A 21,316-nucleotide genomic window follows, 5' to 3' on the forward strand; every position below is an offset into this window, starting at 1 on the left:
ATCACATCCCCTGTATATCAATCAGAAGACTCTGTAGGGAACTTCAGTGTCCTACACCAACTGTTTGGCGTGTCTTAGGAAGATGACGGCACATGACACCTTACAAGCTACAATTACTTCAACAGTTGAAGGACACTGATAAACCAGCTCGTCGTGACTTTAGCATTGCAATGCAAGAGAAGATGGAAGATGTATGATTTGATGACCAGCTTGTTTTAAGCTGGCGAGGCAACTTTCTGCATAAATGGCAAAATTAACAAGCGTGAGAACCCACATGGACTTCTTGAGCATCAGCAAGATTCCCCAAAGGTGACCGTTTTGCGATATGTCAAAGAAAGCCGTCTACCGACCATTCTTCTTTGACAAAGCAGCAATCAATGGTTAGATGTACCACAACATACTGGAAAACTAGTTAATGGATAAATTGAGTGGGAGTCTGGTGACTTCATTTTCCAAAAGGATGGGCGCTACCACACTAGCCAGGGTTTGACAGTTTCTGAACACAACCCTGCCAGACAGATGATTTAGTCTGTGCAGAATGATAAACTCATGTCATGGTCACCCAGAACTCACATCATGACATTTTTTCTGTGGTGATTTGTGAAAGGATTGGTCCATGTGCACCCTATTTCAAGAGATGTGGATGAGCTGAAGGCTAGAAGAAACAGACGCTGTTGCAACCATTGACAATGCAATCTTTGACTATCAGCTGGATGAGTGTCGTGTGACCAATGGTGCTTAAAATAAATATTCCATGTAAAAATCAAGATTAAAAGTTTTAAGACTTTACTAGAATGTTTTTTCATTCTTAATGGTTTCCGAGGTATGCAATGTCAAAATGTATCCAAGACTTTTGGAACACCCTGTATAATAAAAAGCAAGCAAGCAGTCTTGCCAATACGGCGAACATTTCCCCATCTTGCATACTGCACCTCACATGGACAGGCTTTCATGGTATTTTCCAAACCTATTGAGTGCCAATTCACACAATTTATATCTATATATACTTTAAACTGTATTCCATCCAAAGCAGGTATGGGGTGTAGACAAAAAGTCATTTCATATGACTATTACAGTTCAAAATAAAACTTACAATTGGGGTCAGGGTTAAAGCAGAGGGAAGCTGGGCATGGCCTTTTTGCGTAAATAATATAAGCTTGCAGTGCTCAAGCAGAGAAGCAGTGCACCTCCACAAACCACACAGAGCAAGAACCAACGCAGAACATTCAGCATCATGGCGCAGTACTGCCGTCCACGTGTTTATTAAAAACACTTGCTAGTCGCACAATGGGCCACATGCAAAAACGTAATCAATGCATAATTTAACAGTAAGTAAATACCTAACTTTTTTTTATTTAGCATGACTTTGAGAAAGTTGTGGATTATATTGTATTGAACAATAGCCAAGGGCATTTAGTTAACTAACGGCAACCTGGTATTCTTGGAAGAGGGCGTAATTAATGTTTGGCCCCTTTTCAATATTTTTTTCCCCCTCATGGGTTTTTGAGTTTTTCCTTTGCAGGTTTCAGATCAACATTAGGGGATGTTGTTAATTGTGGCCTGTGCAGCCCTTTGATTAACGGCTATACAAATAAATGTGACATGATTTGACTTTTAAATGCTTACGTATTTGTGTATAACACGCACCTTTGTATAATGCACACCCTTATTTTTTTATGTAAAAATCTGTATACATTTTCGTTTCAGTTTTTCTCAGCTGGAACGTAGCATTTCAGGTAACAAACGTTGAATATGTGCAGCCATCCTTAAAATTACTTATTGACAACGTAAACTATGAACACAATACCAAAACAAAAATTACAATATATTTATTGTCCTTTAAAGTATTTTCATCATCAGGCGAATAAACCCAGTCTGTGTATGTTTAGGATGTATACAATCCTCATCAAGTCTTTGAATGAAAGAGAAAGATGTAAGAGTAATTCTTGAATTTAGTTTCAATTAGTTCATTAATAGAGGCATACTTTTTTTCCTAATTAGGTGAATCCAAATGGCAGATTGAAAAGAATTCAAAGAAAACAATTTGGATTTGTTTTGCATGCGACCCAGAGTCCTGTGTTAATTAAAAAGGATTCAGGCTGAGGTTATTCATTCAATGCACAACTCTACATGGCAATTAACTGCAAGTCCAACCAGTCAATTAAGGTGACACCGAAGCCTTCGGAATGAAAGTGGCATTCAAAAGAAAAAAAAGGAGAACTGATTGGAATGGGAGCAGGCACAATACAAACACAAACCAGTGGGGGATACAGGAGAAAGAGAAAAACTGTTCAATTACCTTTCCCAACATTCTTTTTGGTAGCTGACGAAGGAGAGGGAATCATAGGTAATTTCAACTCAGCACGATTTGACTCAGTCAGAAGGTAGTGGGACTTATAGGCATATGAACTTAATATGGTGTCAGTAAGGTCTTGCACTAACAGCCCTACACAAGACACACAGGAAGAGACGGGGGGTGAGCCGCGGTCAAACTAAAATAAATAAATAAAAGAAATAGACTAGAAATAAAATTTTGAAGGAAAAAAAACAAACAGATTAGGGCTGCAACGATTAGACGATGTAATCGATAATAAAATAGTCTACAATAAACTCCAATGTCGACTATTGTCGCCAGACACGTTTTTCCAGTGAGTGAGGCATCTCTACATTAATACAATTAAGTTTTGTAGAGAGTTGCTCATGCGTAATAGTATCTCTGTCTTAGGTGCTAACATAAAGAAATTACTGCGTCAACATCAACTACACGTACTAAAACTTTGGAAGCATTTAACCTGGATACAGCAAATAAAAAGACGACTTGCAAAGTTTGCAAAGCACACCTTGCGGATCATGGCAGTAGCTCGGAGACACGTGAATATTCAAAGCGCACTTCAAACAAACGAAACTTAGTCTGACTTGCCTCATAAAAATACAAGAAACATTCAAGTTAATGCAGTTTTGAAGACATGCACTGTACAATTTATAAGACTATATTTTTCTTTAAAAGAGTTTAAGCATTAGGCCAGACTGCGCCTAACAAAATTGCAGTTATCCCTGTTTTTTTTTTTTTGTGGGTGTTGCGTTCTAAAAACATCCCGCAATAGTCAAAACCCTCTAAGTAGTAACCTTTATTTACTCAAGAAGAAATTCAATTTACAGTTCCTGGAAAATTTAACTAAAATCCCAATCAAAGACGTACCCAAACTAAATTGAATGCCGTTCTTGAACCATTTGGAGAACATGGACTGTTTTGGTCACTTTTGAAAGGTAAGATTTTGAGGTTTGGTCCAAAACTAAAAAAAAAAATGCTGCAAGTGCTACTAACTTAGGGTAATTAGTTAGAACACACAGAAATACAAGGTTTTATTCTTGCCAGATTTTCAATTCTTTGCAATTGAATGCCTGCAGATGAGTGTAGCATGGGTATCTTCGCTGGAAAACAGGCAAGACTAGCTTGGTCACAATATGAAACAGCAACATTGTATTTTACACATATTTCTTAGTAAAGGTTTAGGCATTTTCAGAGGTGGCCGGTTTACAACACTAAAACCTTAGCAAATGTGTACTTTATTTTGTTCAATTTTCTTTAGATATTGTGAAAGAGCTGTAAACATTTAAATTCTTTTTACGTGTCCCTATCACTACCGTGCACACTTGCGCATAAAAATGGTGCATACAAATAAATCACAATTGCCGTTACGTACACTTTTTTCAAGGTCTAATTTGAATACAATAGGGACATCTTTGTTTCGACTGATTTAGAATAGTATTGGCTAACCAAGGTGTCAATCATCATTTAAATCAGTCACTATTGGCTAAAGTTGTGTGGCTGTAAAGAAGGCGTTATCCTTTTTAGCAATACCGGCCTGTATAAGCTAATATGGCTTGTGAACCGTAAAACAAAGCCTGCAATTGGCCGAAAAAGATGTCAATCAAAGGTTCAGAGGCTAACTGCTTGTATTAAAAAAATGAGTCTATTTATATACAGGAACCATGGGGCTCAACAGACAGCTAACCACAAGGAACGTCCATCGATGCAAAGATACTTTTCGGCAGATTTATTTTTTTAACTCGTCATTATCGTGTATTGGAGTAAATATTTTACATGGTTGGATTCATTAGACTCTTGCGGATGTCAGGAGGACATGGTGACGTACTATCAACAAATGTCATGGCTGCAAGACAACGTTTTTGGTGAGCCATACCGGCCTTATAGTTTTCGGGTATCTTGCTTCAGACTGATCATGATCTTTCCATGATGAATACATTTTGTAAATGCATATCTTCAAAACCAAGAGTTTAAGCTTTGTGGCATAATGTATTTCAGTGACTAGTGACTTTGTGCATACATATATTTGCTTGTCAACATTATAACGGGGGTTGTTGAGAGGTTAACCAATAAAAGTACTGTACTTCATAAATTTTTGTTTTACAAATAACTAAATAATACTGTCAAATTATAATTTTGAAAATAATCTTGCTGTTTTATTGCACAGCTGTATGGATTAAAGACACGATTTACATGATACTTTGCCACCATTATGTGGACGTTATAAAAACAGCAATTATCTTCCAGTTCTATACTACAGAAACCATCTATTTCTCCATCATCAAACATTTTTTTTTAAAAAGCGCAAGGGAGGCACTAGGGAGCGCATAAAACCAGCAAGTGGCTTCAGAACTGGTTTAGTGGGTCGAGAAGGCCAACTTTCTTGGTGATAGAGAGCATCGTTTTCTGCATTTTGGTGCTCTTGTGGGTTCAGGTTATTTTGTTGACACGATGGCTTTTAGAAAAACTTGAACACGAAAAAAAAAATGTGTGCATAAATAACGTAGGTTCGTCAAGCTGTTTTACATATATGATCGGAATTGTACACAAAGTCATTGCAGACAAGCAGAAAAGAAATGAGGTAACGTTTTGCCGAAAAGATGGCGGTACACAATGCACGATGAATATCAGTGTAGTAGTGAAACCACGATAAGTAAATCGTGATCCAGCAATGGTGTATTGTGAATGCATGTGTTTTAAAGACCAAATATCAGTTGTTAAAACAGTAAAAATGACAAACGACAGTACCGTATTTTCCGCACTATAAGGCGCACCGGGTTATAGGGAACACCCCGAAAAAATAGTTTTTGGTCCTGTATTTGACATACGTAAGGCGCACCGGATTACAAGGCGCTACAACGGGAACGTCGACAAAACAGTCAGATAGTTCAGTCAAACTTATTACCCTTAACATTCCGAAAGCTTGCAAAGGAGCAAATACGTGTCTCAGACATGTACGGAAACAGTGTCTGTACGATGTCACCAATCACTCAAATGCATCATTCCAAATATCATTCGTAAGGTTAAAGTCTTGGGATTCAAGAAATGCCAACTATTCCTTAGTTTCTATTTTCTTTTTCGCTCGAAACTTTACTGTGCATATGACAATAAACACTTGGAATTGAGTTTAATTTAAAAATAGACACTCCATTCCATCCATTATCTGCACCGCTTATCACAGAAACATCGAGTTCAGTCTGAAACAAGATACTGGGAAAATATATAGCCGGAGTAACTCACCGAAGTCGTTGTGTTCAATAATAATGTGCAACCATGGTCCTCTTATATCCGTGAGTGTAGTAAATCCAGGAGAGTAAAATATTTACAAATACAGTACAGAATAGTAAAATACTGTTTACTCTATGCCGTAGTTCGACCTAACATGCTATTCACATTCATCTTTTTCGGCCAATTGCAGGCTTTGTTTTGCCCCTTTAGCCTATGCAAGCCTGTAAATTATAAAAAGGATCCGCCCCCTTTACCTCCGAATAACTTTAGCCAATAGTGATTGATTCAAATGATGATTGACATATTGGTTAAACAATGAAACGCCGGTATATAAATCCCAGCATACACCGCGGACTCCTTTGCGTTCGGGGGAAAATCTAGTCGGCGGCTGCTTGCATTAGTTGCAAGACTTTGCGACTTAATATTGATCCATGTATAAGGCGCACTGTATTATAAGGCGCATGGTCAGCTTTTGAAAAAAATAAAGGCTTTTAGGTGCGCCTTATAGTGCGGAAAATACAGTAGTTAAAACCGTGTCTTTTCAAACTGCTGAAAATCAGTAAGTACTTTTGTACCACTGAATGTACTTCACAAAATGCACATGATCGTTTATTTACAGTTCTGTCGCTAATGTGTCTGTTCTTTGACGATTAAAAAATGCTCGATTTTTAATTAGTTAGTTATTTGCCTCGCCTTATAAAAATGAACAGAGGCTTATAAATGGAATTGTGTGTCTACTGGCCAAGCACGGAACCAAATTAGTTTTGGAAAAGGTATTTTTGTTTGATTTTCGTACAAATTCGCAGTATTTTCAACAAACGATGTATTTTTCAATTTACCATTTTTCCACACAAAAAAAAATCAACTTTGTGCCAGATTTAAGGAATTAATAATAATTATCCGATTATTCGACTAATCGTTTCAATAGTCTGTGACTAGTCGACTATTAAAACAGTCGTTAGTTGCAGCCCTAAACCATCTCCCAAAAAAGAGAAAGAACATATACTGTCTCTTGTGCAAACTCACAACACAAGTTAGAAACACGCAAAACAGAAAAGCTTGGGCTTATTGTTTTAAACGGAAAAGGCGGCGTCAACATTTTTTAACATCCGAGATGTACGAGAATATTTTAGGTGGTGTGCAAATTAATAGGCTTGGCACGTCATAAAGGAAACAAATCAACAAATTACATCTATCAGCCCTGTTAGTCACGTGCCAAACAGAAAAATGCAAAATGTAACAAGTAATGGTTCCACTATGGTAAGGTTTAGTTCCAGCACCTTAATTATTGCTTTTGATTAGTCCAAATTTGGAAGCTGCACTGAAATATATTTGAAAATAGATGAAAAGGACTGAAAATTCAAGTCAAGCCAAAGGATTTCAGATCCATATATCTTTTATGGGTCCCCAATAGTCTAGAACAGGGGTCACCAACCGTTTTAAACCTGAGCGCTCTTTTTAGTGATACTGATAAGCGCGAAGGTCGACCAGTTTGAAATGCATTTCTAAGATAGCAACTTAAAGTATTACTATGATGCCACAATCATGTTATTACCAGGTTGTAATTGTAAGAAGTAGGGTTAAAATAAGGATAGTCAACTACCAATACATTGCTTTTATAGACACCGATCATGTCAGTGATTTCTAATGACGGTAAAATATCTAATTTCCTAGAAAATCACTATGATCCGTCACTGGTAAGCTATATTGAGAACCATTCTGCAGGCTACTCAGGTGCTCTTAGGGGGCTAACCTCGTGCCCACAGGCACCATATCAGAGACTCCATGGTCTAGAAACAACTTTTTAAATTATTACTCTTAAAATGAGTCAACTAAAATATCCTTCTCATAGGGCAACCATTTTTGTACTTGATGCCCTCTAAAAAAGACATGCAAGTTGCCCAAGATTAAGCCAAGGACCAATAGCAGTTCAGCTGGCTTCCGTAGAAGAGCTGTAATTGGTCCTTACCTGAGGCGTGATTTCAGGTCACATGACAGAAAGTCCTTATATGGACGCCTCAGGGATTGGATTGAAAATGGATTGGATTTGCTGCTTTATATGCTCAATATTGCAAATCACAAATTAATACTACACAGTGTTTGAGCCAAGGCACACTCAGGGCATACCGCTCATACAAAAAGTTTAAATGTTAACTTTTTATTCATTAAATACTGCAAATATTACATTTAAAATTATTAATAAATGTATTATGTCTTACTTTACAAATGGCTAGAAAACTAGCAATCTTAAGTTCAAAACATTCATTTACTAATTTAGTTTTTCTTTGACAAATTAAATTAGAAAAATAATACTTAGAATTAGCCACATTATGGTGATCATTATTTACTTTTTTTAGACCATGTATGCAAATGTCATATTTGAGCAAAATGGGCCAAAGGGATAGTGTACTTTAGTTAGCGCCTCATAAATGGTAAAAAAAAAAAAAAAATCCTTAAAAAATATATTGATTTAAATAATGAGCAAAACACAGGAACATGGATTTTTAAAATGCTTTTAGGTTGAGAACTTTGTATTTATTTTAAATAACATGAGGTTCAATGATCTTGCTGCTAAGGGTACCCCCCAAAAAACAAAAAAAAAAACAAAAAAAAAAACAGAAAGGCTAGCCAAAAAAAAAAAAAAAAGAAGGAAAATGGTGTGGTTTGGACATTTGAGTCTCCGTAGTTTGTCATATTTCCTGCACTTTTTAGCACTTGTTTTGCACTACACAATGCAGCGACATCTAGTAGTCAGATATAGTGTCACTTAAATGTATCATGTATCAATTCTTCATGGTTAAAACACAAGCAATTATTCCTAAATTCAAAACATACATTTACTATATTTTTATCTTTTAACTAATAAAATGAGAACAATATTTGCCAGTGGATCCTTTTTTGCTTTTTATTGTATTGTAATCTCAAAAGTCATCTTTGAGCAAAAAGGTTGTCAAAATATTTGCCTGTAGTATCTACTGAGCGACAATATACTGCAGCCAACTATGCGCGGTAACATTATCAATTTATAGATAACTAAGATTAAATAATACATTGATAATTCAGCTCAACTTAAAAAGTTTTCCCCACATTTTTAAACAATTTTCTGCGGGAAAAATAGACGAGGTTTCACGCAAGACGAGTGTTCCATGTTAAAAAAAGATCACACTAGTCGGAATGAAAAGACAATATATAAAAAAACCTTTGACTTGACTAATTGAAGTTAGAGTGCAGTCCATATATTGAGTTACATAACATATAACAAAAAGTAAAATATATGCCAGATTACAATTAACGGTTTCAAACGAAACAATGGCAACTCAACTGAACCAATTGATGGAACCAAAGCTGGGGTATATGACGTTCACAAAAATCTGTACAGTATTCTTCCCTGACACAGAAACACAGGAAAATACAACGATGGAGGGCATTGTGGTCTTGTTTTACAGGAACTAAAGCAGATCATTTTAGAACCAGCCAAACAAAAACCTGTTCGCTTTCGAGTGTTTTTGAAGGTGTGGGCGCTAATTGCGAGAGAAGGCGGCGGGGCTTACCTCTCGCGCACAGGAAGCACCAGCCAACATTAACAGGAGAAGTTAAAAGGCCGTTTTTCTTGGTGCTGCCGTGATTGCTGCAGATCATGATGTGATTATTGAGCATGACGCTACCCGCTGCCACGCAATTGTCGCCTGTGTGATAGGCCACCGGGCAGCGGATGCAACGCATCAGACGACCTGAAAAGGGCGCAAGAAAAATGAAAGAGGGAAACATCAAACGTGAGATTGAATTGGGTAGTCAATAAGGCTACAACGATTATTGGACATTGTTGAAAAGAAATTTTTACATAAATGGGAGAAAATGAATTTCATTGTTGAATAGCGTCGCAAGGCACATTTTATAACAGAGAGGCATCTCTACATGAATAGAATCTTAGCTGAGAGCATGCACAATAGCGTCTCAGTCTCTAGCAAAAACATACAGAAATGGTGGCGTCAAAATGAATTACACATACCAAAACTTCTAAAGTTTGGGAGCATTTTAGCCTGGATACAAAGTTGACCTTGCGTATCATGGGAGTAACTCGGTTACACGCGAACATTTAAAGAGCCGCTCGGACTATTGACAGTATGACTCGCCCTCGGTAAGATTCAAGTAACATTCAAGCAAATATGATTTTCACGACATGCATTGTACATTTTATAGCGTATATTTTGCTCGAAAATAGAGTTTGAGCGTCATGCTTGAATAATGAATACTTTAAAGTAAATGCCTGCAGTCCAAAGAACAAACCAGGGTTTTTACAGCCTTTTCATGGCCAAACTCAAGCATGTTTTAAGGAATTACAAAGCAATGTTTTTCAATTTTTCCAGTACCTTTCAAAGTCAAGTCACTTGCGGATTTCTTCTTGGCTCTTGGGATCAAATCCGGTGTGAATTATGTATTTTGCAGATCCACAAATGTACCTACGATTTACATATGCGATTTCTAATCTTGCGAGTGCATTATCAAGATATCTTAAGTCCAAAATCTATTTGTGAATCTTAACACTACGTGTGTAAATATTTTTGAGATAAATCTCTCCCCATATAGGTGTTGGATAAAAATGACATTGTTATGTAGCAGACATTTTCAATTGCAGGAAGTTCTTCGCTTTCCAATTTACCACTGGGAAACGCTACTCTCATTTTTTACATGACCAATAATAAATATCCATAATTTATAAGTAATCCTTGCAGTAATTAACATTTTATAATGCCTTTTTTGGGTGTAGCATGCACCTATGGGGAGTGATGCTGCTTCATAGGACAATGCTGTCCAAACTAATGTCAGCTTTCATTAATCACTATGGGAAAAAATGCAATAGCAAAGCGAAGCAACTAGAGAGCAGCGTCTGCGTCATTTTTAAGCAGACTTGTTGTAAAACATGGCAACAATTCAAGCATTTCCAAGCACTTCACCCAAAATTCAAGGACTTTTCAATCCTTGAAAACACCTCATTAAAATTCAAGCATTTTTAAGGATTTTAAACACCCGTACGAACCCTGAACACCAAGTACAAAAATGTCTATTGTTTGGTAGCATTTAAGCCTGTAAACGGCAAATACAAAATACAGCTTACAACATTTGCAAAGTAGACCTTAGCTCGGTTATGCAAGAACATTTAAAAGAAACGGAATACATTCTTCAGCCGTATTTTCCCTTTGGCCAAACCCCTGTGCAAATGTTTTGTAAACCAATGCGGCCTGCAAATCAAAATGCTTGCCCGCCCCAGTCATGCAGTATATAAATGAACTTAACCTTTACTGGCTCGCTGCAAGTCTCGCTCCAGGCAACAGGTGGCACAGGAGTGCTGAGGGCAGGTAAAGGCTCCGCCAGCAGTGCTGCTCATGCCAGGCAGCTTACGTACACAATCCTCATGGTAGTAACATCCACATCCGGTCACGGAACAACGCGTCACTTCCTGGCTTGCTTTCTTACAGCTGAAACACTCGTGATTGCCTAGAAAACCAAAAGACGAAAAAAAGGTCAAACTAAATCAGATGGTTGCCAAGGGTCAACCATTTACTTACCATTTCGACATTCCAGGCACGTGAACTTTCCTTCAGGTAGGGACGTTAGACCCAAACACTCAAGGTGGAACTGTCGCTTGCAGTCACCATCACAGACCATCAAATTTTCACCCAATACCTCGCAAATCTACACACAAAAAAATAAAAATAAATCACACAGGTCAGTGTGCTATTGTTTGCATGATATATTGATGGCACATGATGAATACTACTGACCTGGCAGACGGTGTCCCCTTTCCCGGTGTTACCATCCTGGCGGGACAAGCCAGAATCCACGGACTGAGTGTCTGAGGCATCTGCATCAGCAGCTGCTGGACTATCAAGGCTCTTCCCAAATAGGCACTGGGAGAAGGATTAGGCAGTTAATTTGCTTGTGTTTTCTGTATATTATTTCTTCATGCTGATAAAAAAACAAAGATTAACACTAACACCGAATTACTTCTTAAATGAAGTAATAAATAACTAATTATTGTTTTTAACTAAAGCAGCCAACACTCTTTCGGAACAGGTTCCATATGCTGACAGTGTAACCTGAATTGTATACTTAGGTCTTATTCCACGTTAGTCGCTATTCAAAAAAATAAAAACTTGCCGTAAACTCCAGACTAAAATTTGCAATTTTTCTATTCACTTTTAATACTTATGCGCACAAAATCAATGGCGTAGTTGGAATAAATGGGACCAAAAGGCAGGTGGGGTTTGGGCATCATAATGTCGAGATGTCGGAATTTCGGAACTTGAGTATATTGTGAATTTAAAGTATTACATTCCTATTGACCATGAAAATGCAATACTACCAATCATGTTTCTTAGCAGAGGAATAGCAAATGCCTTTGAGTATTAAATGTATTATTATGTAGCCACTTTGTTCTAACAGTGGCTAAATCAGCTCTCCGTGATTTCCGGATTCACATTTGCATATTTACAGTTTGCTTTTAACACTACATGTGCAGATTAAATCGCCGAGTTGAGATGGCTGCGACAAAATAACAGATGAAGCACAGGTAAGTAAGTAGCAAGTAAGATTTGAGGAAGTTGGGTATGACAGAAATTGTACTCTAATTGGACTTGAGAATGCAAAACTTAGTCCTGTTTCTTATTAAATAAAGGGCACATGCCTCGGAGTATTGCATTTTCATTATGTGACCACTTTATAGCTACAGTGGCTAAATCAGCTCTCAGATGTAAGGCTGTTGGGTCTTATTCAGACCTACTTGTGGATCGTTGAGGCCTCTGGAGTCCGAGTCTGACGTGTCTCTATACTGAGAGGACGCCATCTCCACGTCAGTGGACGCTCGACTACGCTTCTTCAGTGGCTTGCAAGCATCAGATATCTCACTGGCCCCTGAGCAATGCCAAGAAAGGAAAATAAGTCAAACAATTTTTATGTTGATCGGGTGGAAAAATAGAAGAGAACGTGATCACAGACCTTTTTGGGAACCGGCCCTTGGTGTGGCTTCGGGCGCCATTTCCGCCTGAAAAGATAATGAGGTATGATATTAGAGATTGCCAGAAACTAATGAAACATTGATTGTAAAACAAAAACAACTAAAACAAACAAAACCAGCCCACTCTAGCACACTCAATCTTAATGCTGGATAAAGAAACAACTCCAAAAGGTCTCTGTGAACCACTCCATCTTAAAACAGGACAATAAATACAAAATTTGATGTCTTTTTTTAGGTAAAAAATATGACACTGGCCAATTCTATGGTTGGTTTCAGGGGTGCACGGGGTTTTAGTTCCGCCACTTCCAGCAGTGGTTATAGACAACTTGGCACCCAAGGGTTAAAAAACTGCTGTGCACCAAATGTTTGTAATTTTTCATTGTCAAATGGCTACTAGAAAAAAAAGCAGGTATCTGCTCTGACATCACTAGTGTAGAGTAATCAAAAATCAATGTTGATTAGTTTCCCAACATGTCACTGGTTGATAATATGGCATTATGTATGGTTTGTTTCTTTTAATGTATTTTCAGTACATGTTTGAATGAACCGTAAATTTCCGACTATAAGCTGTGACTTTCTCCCCCAAGCTTTCAACCCTGTGGCTTATGCAACTATGCGGCCAATTTATCCATTTTTTTATTATTAATTATTTCTAATGGACACCAGAGGTGCCCGAGCAGTAAGAGTGAGACACAAGGAATATACAGTATGTGTGGAGAAAGACGCAAGTTTTAAGTAACTCCGTGCTCTGTGCATGAATAAAACTAGCATTAAAGAACCCTCATCCTGGAAAAGATTTCAATCGAAAGAGGAGGACTAAGTAAAATATTGGGGACAATTTTACGAGTCTGTAAATTTGTAAACCAAAATAATGTGGTGAAATAAATGATTCACAAGAAGCAACGTCCAACCCAGCAGAAATGTTTAAGGCGGATTCCTATTTATCTGTAGGCATTATCATGTGTTGTGTGGTAGATATTTTACACTGATGGATTCTATGGATTGTTCTTGATGTAACCCTTTTTTGCGGCTATTCAAGTAAGTTAAAGTCGGCCAGGGGACATAATGGTGAGTAAAGCAGGATTGAAAGTTTTCAGCTATCTTGTTTCGGACTGATCGTGATGTTTCTCTGATAAGTATATTTGGAAATAGTCAATCCCAAGAGTTTAAGCTTTCCAATGATATGTGGCATGACGTATTTAAGTGACCGCTGACATCTTATTTATCAAAAGTCGACGAGCCCAGCCATTGGAACATTAAGGGGTTTGGGTACCATATATTATTAAAACTCTTTCTGTGTACAGTCTTTCTTTTTAAATGTCTCGTGTTTCAATGTGGGCAAATGCAACGTAGTTAGGTGTGGCTTATGTATGTACAAAATAAAATGTTTTTTTTCCTTTAAAAATGTACTAGGTGTGGCTTATTATCAGGTGCGCCTTATAGTCCGAATTCTACGGTTTTAAAAAGTGCCCTTGGTGCACGATAACGCTATTACACTTACAATGTTGTGGATCAAATCTAAATATTTATGCCAGTATTGACAACAAAGTGCTTAGATACCTGATCTTTTTTGGTTTTCTTTTTCGGCACGGGGTCAATGCCCCTCTCGGACTCAGACCTGCTCCTCACCGACCGCCGCTGCAACTTCCTCTCCTGAGAACCTGATGAATAATGAAATAATTTGAGCATGCCATTCTTACCGAAACAACAAGCGCAGTAATACAGTAATAATTTTTATATAGTAATACAGCGAATCCTCCACTCCCCCTTGGCTGTTCATTTTGAGAGACCCAGTCAGAGGGGAACTGTCCCCCAATCGCGCCTCCGCTACGCTTTTCCTCGTTTCAGTCTTTTGGCATACTTTCGCAGCAAGCAGGGACGCCCATTTGACATGAGGCAAAGTCATGTTGTTAGATGACACAAATGGGCTAATTGGCACACATTTATGATGATTATTTTTATTTTGGCAGTTTATTTTAGCCTGCCTTGACGGTGCCTAAAACCGCGACTGCGGACCACTGTGGTGAGAGCCCTGGAAGGAGACAGGCACGTTACCTTCTTCGCTCCTTTGACTGGCAGGAGATTTTCCCCTTTCCTCGCCCTCTTCCTCCATATCGTCCGCATCGTCGTCCTCTTCGGGACTGGGCTCCGGTTTTGCTCGGTTTTCCTGCAGCCACAAAAGAAAAATTTGCATTAGAACACGCATCCTGCTGCCATATTGGCACTTTAGCAGTATTGCAGCATCAGAGCGGTAGTTTTTATTTACAGTTGGTGTAAAATGCTAGATAGAGCGTGTCATATATTGTAAACAGTCCTGATATCAGGAATGTCAAACATACGACATGTGGCCCGGATCCAGCCCATTGGATGATTTAATGTAGCACACCGGAGTATTTTTTAAAAAAGCAAGTCTATAACCAATTTATATCAAAAGGTGTGATTTTTTTTTTTTTTAAATAACCACAAACCAAATTCTGCTTCCCGCCACGAGCAGTCAAGTTTTGAAAGAGCTGGATGTCCACGTTAAAGACAATATTGTGCAGTATTTTCTCAGCTTCAGATGTTATTGCCCTTATATTGTATTTCATTTTTTTTCAAAGCAGTATTACTATTGATGCAAGCATATTTTTATTTGTCACACACACTTGAGGTTGTTTCAGATGTAAAACTGCATTTTCAACTGTAAACAAATTGTTAACACATTCAATGCCAATAATAAAAGTAATTTTTTCCATTGTGAATAAATCTGCTTAGAAAATATCCCTTATCATCCGTGATTAAAATTTAAAGGGTAGGGTACATGATTAAGGAGAAGACTGAAAAATTACGGTAAGCATAAGATTTTAAGTTGACATTCATTTACTGATCGGCCCGCCTGAGGGAACAAAGTCTAGATCTAGGCCTAGAGCCAAACTGACTTGACATGCCTGCCTTAGATCAACTGGAATAAACATACTTTCTGTACCTTGATTATTAAATAATTACATACTACAGTAATATTTTAATAAAAGGGTCACAATCAGTTAATATTTTATACAAAATACAATTTAATATAATTTAATATTATTAGGACAATCCAAATGTTTTCTTTCCACACCTTAGCTTTCAATACTTACATATATAGATGCGTATACATGCATGTATACTGTACACATATATGTTTCCGTAGTGCAGTTGTCAGCATATTCGCCTAACACGGCAAACGTTCTCGGTTCGAAACATATATTGGCCTGGCGCCACCAAGCTGTACTTGCCCAAGAAACACCACAGGAGGATAAAGAAAGCGTGGATTTCACATGTTTTGCCAATTAAGATTCACCCTTGCAGAAAATAAAGAAAGCATGCCCCTGATTGTTGCTTAAAATGAATTACTACATGTTTTACAACCCCAAATTCATACTACCAAAAGAAAAATCTTGCCCCATTGGAATTAATTTTGCCGATTTTAAATGTTTTTTTTCCCCGCGACCCTACTGAGGATAAGCGGTGCAGCTGATGAGATGAGATGAGATGAAATGTTTTTTTTATTTTACTGGACAATATACTTCACTTAATTTTCTAGTAAAATATCTTTTAAAATGTTTAAATGAACTAAACTATGATATGACAGATGAATGTAAATAAATGTAAATGCATTTTATATAGCGCTTTTCAAGTCAATGGAGACCTCCCAAAGCGCTTTACAATGTGCTTCACACTTTTCCCTTTTACACACGAACTAACCGATAGCAGCGTCAGCCATGCAAGGCAACTACCTACTAACAGAAGCATTTTGGATTCAGTGCATTTCTCAAGGACACTTCGACATATAACACGGAGGAACCTTTAATCGAACCTGCAACCTCTTGATCTCAAGACGAGTGCTCTACCTCCTGAGCCAATGCCACCCTAGTACATAAACTAGACATATTTTTGCCATTTCAGAGAACGTTTTTTGCACTTTTATTAACAAATACCTCTTAAAAATTAACCATTCACAAAGGATAAACACGATTGGCCATTTTTAAGATCTATATGTGCAGCATGATCAAACCATGACATTTCTTGCGATACCCTTACATCAGCAAAGCAATAATGACATGGTTTACTCTAACAGACTTTGATCAGGTTTATTGATAATTTTTCGAAAATTGAGTTTGGGTCAACTCATCCTTCAAATGAATATACACACAAGTAGCCATTCGTTTGAAAAAAAAAAAGGATTTTGGTTTCATTAACTCAGGCGGGTCTGGAGCATATGGCTCATGACCCAAAAGTGGCTCTTTCATGAGTACATTTGGCTCCGAGATAACATACAAACTTGCTAATCTTCTCTGTATCATTCAGATTTTTGGTATACACGAAGCAACAGTCTTAAATAAGGTTTGTTCCAGGAAATGAAGGTCAAAGTCCCAACTTGAGGTTAAGGCCACGGTGTTACACCAACAAACCCCGTTTTGGCTGTGCGTCACCAAGAAATATTTTATTTTAAGGTTCATTTAACACTGTATCTTCACTGTTGGAAAACTTTATCATGAAATTCCCTAAGCCAAACTGTAAACACCAGAAAGCACCCGAAGCAATTCAATCAGGAGAGCGGTAGGGGTGGGCATTCACCTAGTCAAATACGGAACGTAAACACACACGTATCCTTCTCGTTTGCAGTAATTTACAAAAGAACTCTTTTCTGACTTTGTTTAGAAACTTTTAGTCACAACAAAAATACTGCGGTTTTGATACTTTGCAGATTTTTATTGTGCATTGAGTTCTGCTGCAGACAACCGACAGCAAATGCCATTACAGGGGCAGGTGGCATAGGGCCGTGTGTGCGTGGGTGGATTGGATGTACGTGACTGTGTTGGCGATTGTAATAGGCTGGTGTATGGTGTCAGCCAAACAGCTGGGTCAAGTCAATGGGTGAACCAAAAACAAACTGCGAAACACGGCGACAGCAAGTATTTTAGCGGCTCGTTACATTGCTTAGAAAATCATCAATGAATTGAAACTCTGACGAAAGTATAATAAAATGCTTATCACCACCGGGTGCTCTGTGGATTGTTATTGGGATCAGAAAGAGACATCAGCAGCAGCTGTGGGAGGAAAAGCAATAGCGGGGATGCAGGTCAAGCTGCCACGTAACAAGCCACCCCTAATGAGCCTGTTTATCCCTAATGACAGATCCATTACCCAACAGACAGTTAACCTGGAGCTACAACTCAAGGGATACTACTACATTTGAGACCCTTGTATTTTTAATCATCACTACGACCTAGCTTAAATCGAAGATCGCCGATGCAGCGAGCCTGATGCTCTTTACATCGCTTTCTTACACGAAAAGGAGAACCCATTCAATTTTGTTGTACTATTGTATAATGACAATAAAGACCATTGAACTGTAATTCTGTGTTCTCTGTTTTTATTTGAAAACTATATTTGTTATTTTGTTACAATCATATATATTATACGTTACTCATATCTGATGAATAAATGAAATGTTTCCACACCGCGGGTGTCGACTATAACAGGACCTTTTAGAACACAAAACCCTGCGAAAAAACATTAAATTACCTTTTATATAATTTATTAAATCATCCAACGTCACACAGTGAAACAAAATGCATTGAAGAATTATCTTTCTTCTGGAGAGCGGGTTTGGTGTTTTAGTTGACTTTTTTCTTAAAACATATGGAGTGGCTCTCCCAAAAACAAAACAAAATGACAACAAAAATCACAACATTTTGCTTTCACGACTCATTTGTTGAGTCAAAAAGGCTCCCGACCCCTGCTTTAACTTATTGCATGTGGTCTAAAATCAATATACAAGAGTTGACTGCACCGCATATGTTATTACTTATGCTTCACCCACCTCAGGTGAACAGTAGCCCAGATCAGACTGCTTGCCGACTCGCTCCACCTGCTCCTCCTCTTCCTCCTCCTCATCCTTTTTCTCTTCTTTTTTAGGAGAGGGAGCATGTTTTTTCTGCAGGAGAGGCCAGTCACACTTTGTGATCTCCACATTCAACCTCTTCATGGTGATGGAGAGAGGCAGCAGCTTTCTCGCTGCTGCAGTTTTCCACGCCCTGACCGGCGCTGAAGAATCCTGTTTGGCTCCTGCAGCTCCAATGGCGTCCTCTCTAGGAGAGTCTGACTTACACTGATCCCCCCTTATGTTCTTCTTCTCGCTTGGGCCGCTGTTGTCGTCCGTATTGGAAATACTGCATTGTCGTCGTGGCAACTGCCTCCTGGGTGGCGGCTCTCTTTCAGGTGACCTCACTTCCGCTTCGTCCTTTTTAGCGGAGGAGCCACTGGAGCGCCGGTTTCGCTTCTCGGGCCGGCCGACCGGTCTTTTGGCGATCGGGGTCTCGTTAGGGACCGGGTCCACGTAAATGAACGTGTAGTTGTCGATGCGCTCCTGACGCGTCATCAGGATGGCGTCTTCAGCGTGGCCAACGCCGACTTCCCACTGAGCGCGCTCCCTTTGAGGGATCGGCTTTAGAAGCTGGAAAAAGACAACAAATATTAAGTAACATACCCATTTATGGAACAATGTTACAAATATTTTAGACATCTACAATTCCTAACTCATTCGATGCCAAACATTTCTCTCAAACGGCAGTCAATTTTTGCCATTTTGACTCATTACTGAGGGCCGACAGAAAATTTTGTTTTGTAGCTTTATGGGCTGAGGACATATCAAAAGAAATCTCAACCCTTGTCTTTCATTTAAAAAAGTATGTTTCTAGCTTTAACCACTGTTTTGTACAGTGTTTAACTTTTTTTGAGGTATTTGTTTCATTGAAAAAAAAAATCCCGTGGAACACCACCAGCCAGTGCCTTTGCATCTCCGGTAAAAGTAAATCCATGTGAGATAGCTTTTACTAGAGACCGCACAGGCACAGTACGTTAATGAATTAACCTTGCCGCGCACAGTGGTTGAAAAACACTGATTTAGTAAACAACAGTTTCTCGAATATACTCGTTTCCGAGAGAACATAGAAAAACACAATTTCAGTCACAATGGTGATCGTGTTCCTGTGGACGTGCATGAAACGCCTACCACTCTCTGCCCAAACGATGACAAAGGGACTTTGTCACCTTTTAAGAAAGAAAAAAGCTTGAAGCGTTTACTGTCTGGACTTAATCCATAGATTCACTAATCTGACCACACTGCATCACTTCGCCTGTACTCCCCATAAACGCCTTACGCCCAGTTGCTGAAGACAGGAAGCATGACTAGGAAGTGGGGGCTTCCCTGATGTGTGGACAAAGATCTGATCAAAGTCACATCTAACGGTGATTTATCATACTGTAACCATTCCTTGAGGCTTGATACTTACTGATGAGCTGCCCCAAACTCTTTGTTACAGTTTTTTTAAAATACAACAAAACAAACGTATTTGTACTTTTTGGCAGTCAAGGACAGTGCTTCTAAAAACATATATACATTATGTCAATGATACTGGCCAACTTACAGACATAGAGAGGGAGAGGGAAAGAGATATGGAAAGAACAAACTGGAACCTAGGACGTATTTTAAATTAGTTGGTGTTTTTCTTTTATAGGGTGGAGGCACGATTTGATCAAAGTCCTGGATGGCTTCAGCAACACGAAGAAGATGCACTACACAAACTCTTGGCTGCCCGAAACGTTTCTCAATGGTCCAGTAGCCTAGATGGTGAGGCGCCCGCTTTGAGACTGGGAGGTTCGGGTTCGCGCCCCGGCCGAGTCATTCCTAAGACTTAAAAAGTGGTCGGCGGCGCCCTCTGTTGGCTGCGGCTGCATCGGCTCGCTACAACGGGTCAGGTGCAATCGACATTTCGTTCTGTGTACATTGTTACACAGAATGACAATACAAGGAAATTATTATTATTATTATTATATATTTAAACAATTCCTAGTCATGCTTCCTGTATCCAGCAATTGACGTGTGTAGGGCATTTATGGGGAGTACAGGCGAAGTGATGCAGTGCGGTCAGAGTAGTGAATATATGGTTTAAGTCCAGACAGTAAATATATATATATATATATGTATGTGAATATAAAGATCAGGAGTCTCCAATGTGGTGCCCGCGAGCACAAGGCTGCCCCCATAAAGACAGCTGAGGTAAATAGCTCACCAGTACTAGGTAATGTGATTTTCTAGTAAAATGATTTTAGTGGGAAGAAGTGGTTGAGTCTATTTAACCGTACTTCTAATTAACCTCGTAATAACATATTTTTAACCCAATGCGGCCCCGCAACTGAAAAAGTTAGATATAGAGTTAGATATACAATACCGTTCAGGTTTGGGGTCGCTTAGAAATTTCTATTCTTTGATGAGAGCAAAGTTTGAAGGACAAAATGTTTTTTTAAATAAAAAATTATCATTTCTAACCATCTCAATGTCTCGTCTATACCTTCTGTTTATTTTGTCCATTTGGTTAAATTAAAAAAAGGGTGTCTTTTTATAGAAAACACAAAATTGTCTTGGTGACCCCGAACTTTTGAACGGTAGTATAAGTATAGTATGTACTATAAGTATGCAGATATATCCATTGAGATATAAATCGATCTTCATGTTCAAAAATCTTTTTGACCAATTGGCAGAGAGTCAAGTGATATGAAATGAAATGATCTGCATTCATATGCGCTTTTCAAGTCAAGACTTCCCAAAGCGCTTTACGTGTGCTTCACATTTTCCAATGGCGGCCGTGCAGCCATGTAAGGCGCTAACCTGCTTATTGGGGGTATTAGGGGCTCAGTGTCTTACCCAAGAACACTTTGAC

The 21,316-nt window shown here is 38.5% G+C and overlaps 1 protein-coding gene across 2 annotated transcripts in view; it reads right to left on the bottom strand.

The window, feature by feature from the left end:
• Positions 1-21,316, bottom strand: part of nsd3 (nuclear receptor binding SET domain protein 3) — a 46,010-nt gene that overhangs the window by 14,277 nt on the left and 10,417 nt on the right. For both annotated transcript variants that reach the window (XM_088336197.1, XM_088336198.1), the window contains 10 exons: positions 18,418-19,050; positions 14,628-14,739; positions 14,133-14,233; positions 12,554-12,599; positions 12,339-12,469; positions 11,341-11,466; positions 11,125-11,251; positions 10,853-11,053; positions 9,109-9,288; positions 2,300-2,446 (listed from right to left, as the gene is read on the bottom strand). In XM_088336197.1, coding sequence (XP_088192323.1) covers positions 2,300-2,446; positions 9,109-9,288; positions 10,853-11,053; positions 11,125-11,251; positions 11,341-11,466; positions 12,339-12,469; positions 12,554-12,599; positions 14,133-14,233; positions 14,628-14,739; positions 18,418-19,050 — 1,804 coding nt within the window. The remainder of the gene's footprint in view (positions 1-2,299; positions 2,447-9,108; positions 9,289-10,852; positions 11,054-11,124; positions 11,252-11,340; positions 11,467-12,338; positions 12,470-12,553; positions 12,600-14,132; positions 14,234-14,627; positions 14,740-18,417; positions 19,051-21,316) is intronic.

Source organism: Urocampus carinirostris, chromosome 5 (assembly GCF_059441175.1).
Source record: "Urocampus carinirostris isolate Australia breed hairy pipefish chromosome 5, RoL_Ucar_1.0, whole genome shotgun sequence".
Taxonomy (NCBI): domain Eukaryota; kingdom Metazoa; phylum Chordata; class Actinopteri; order Syngnathiformes; family Syngnathidae; genus Urocampus; species Urocampus carinirostris.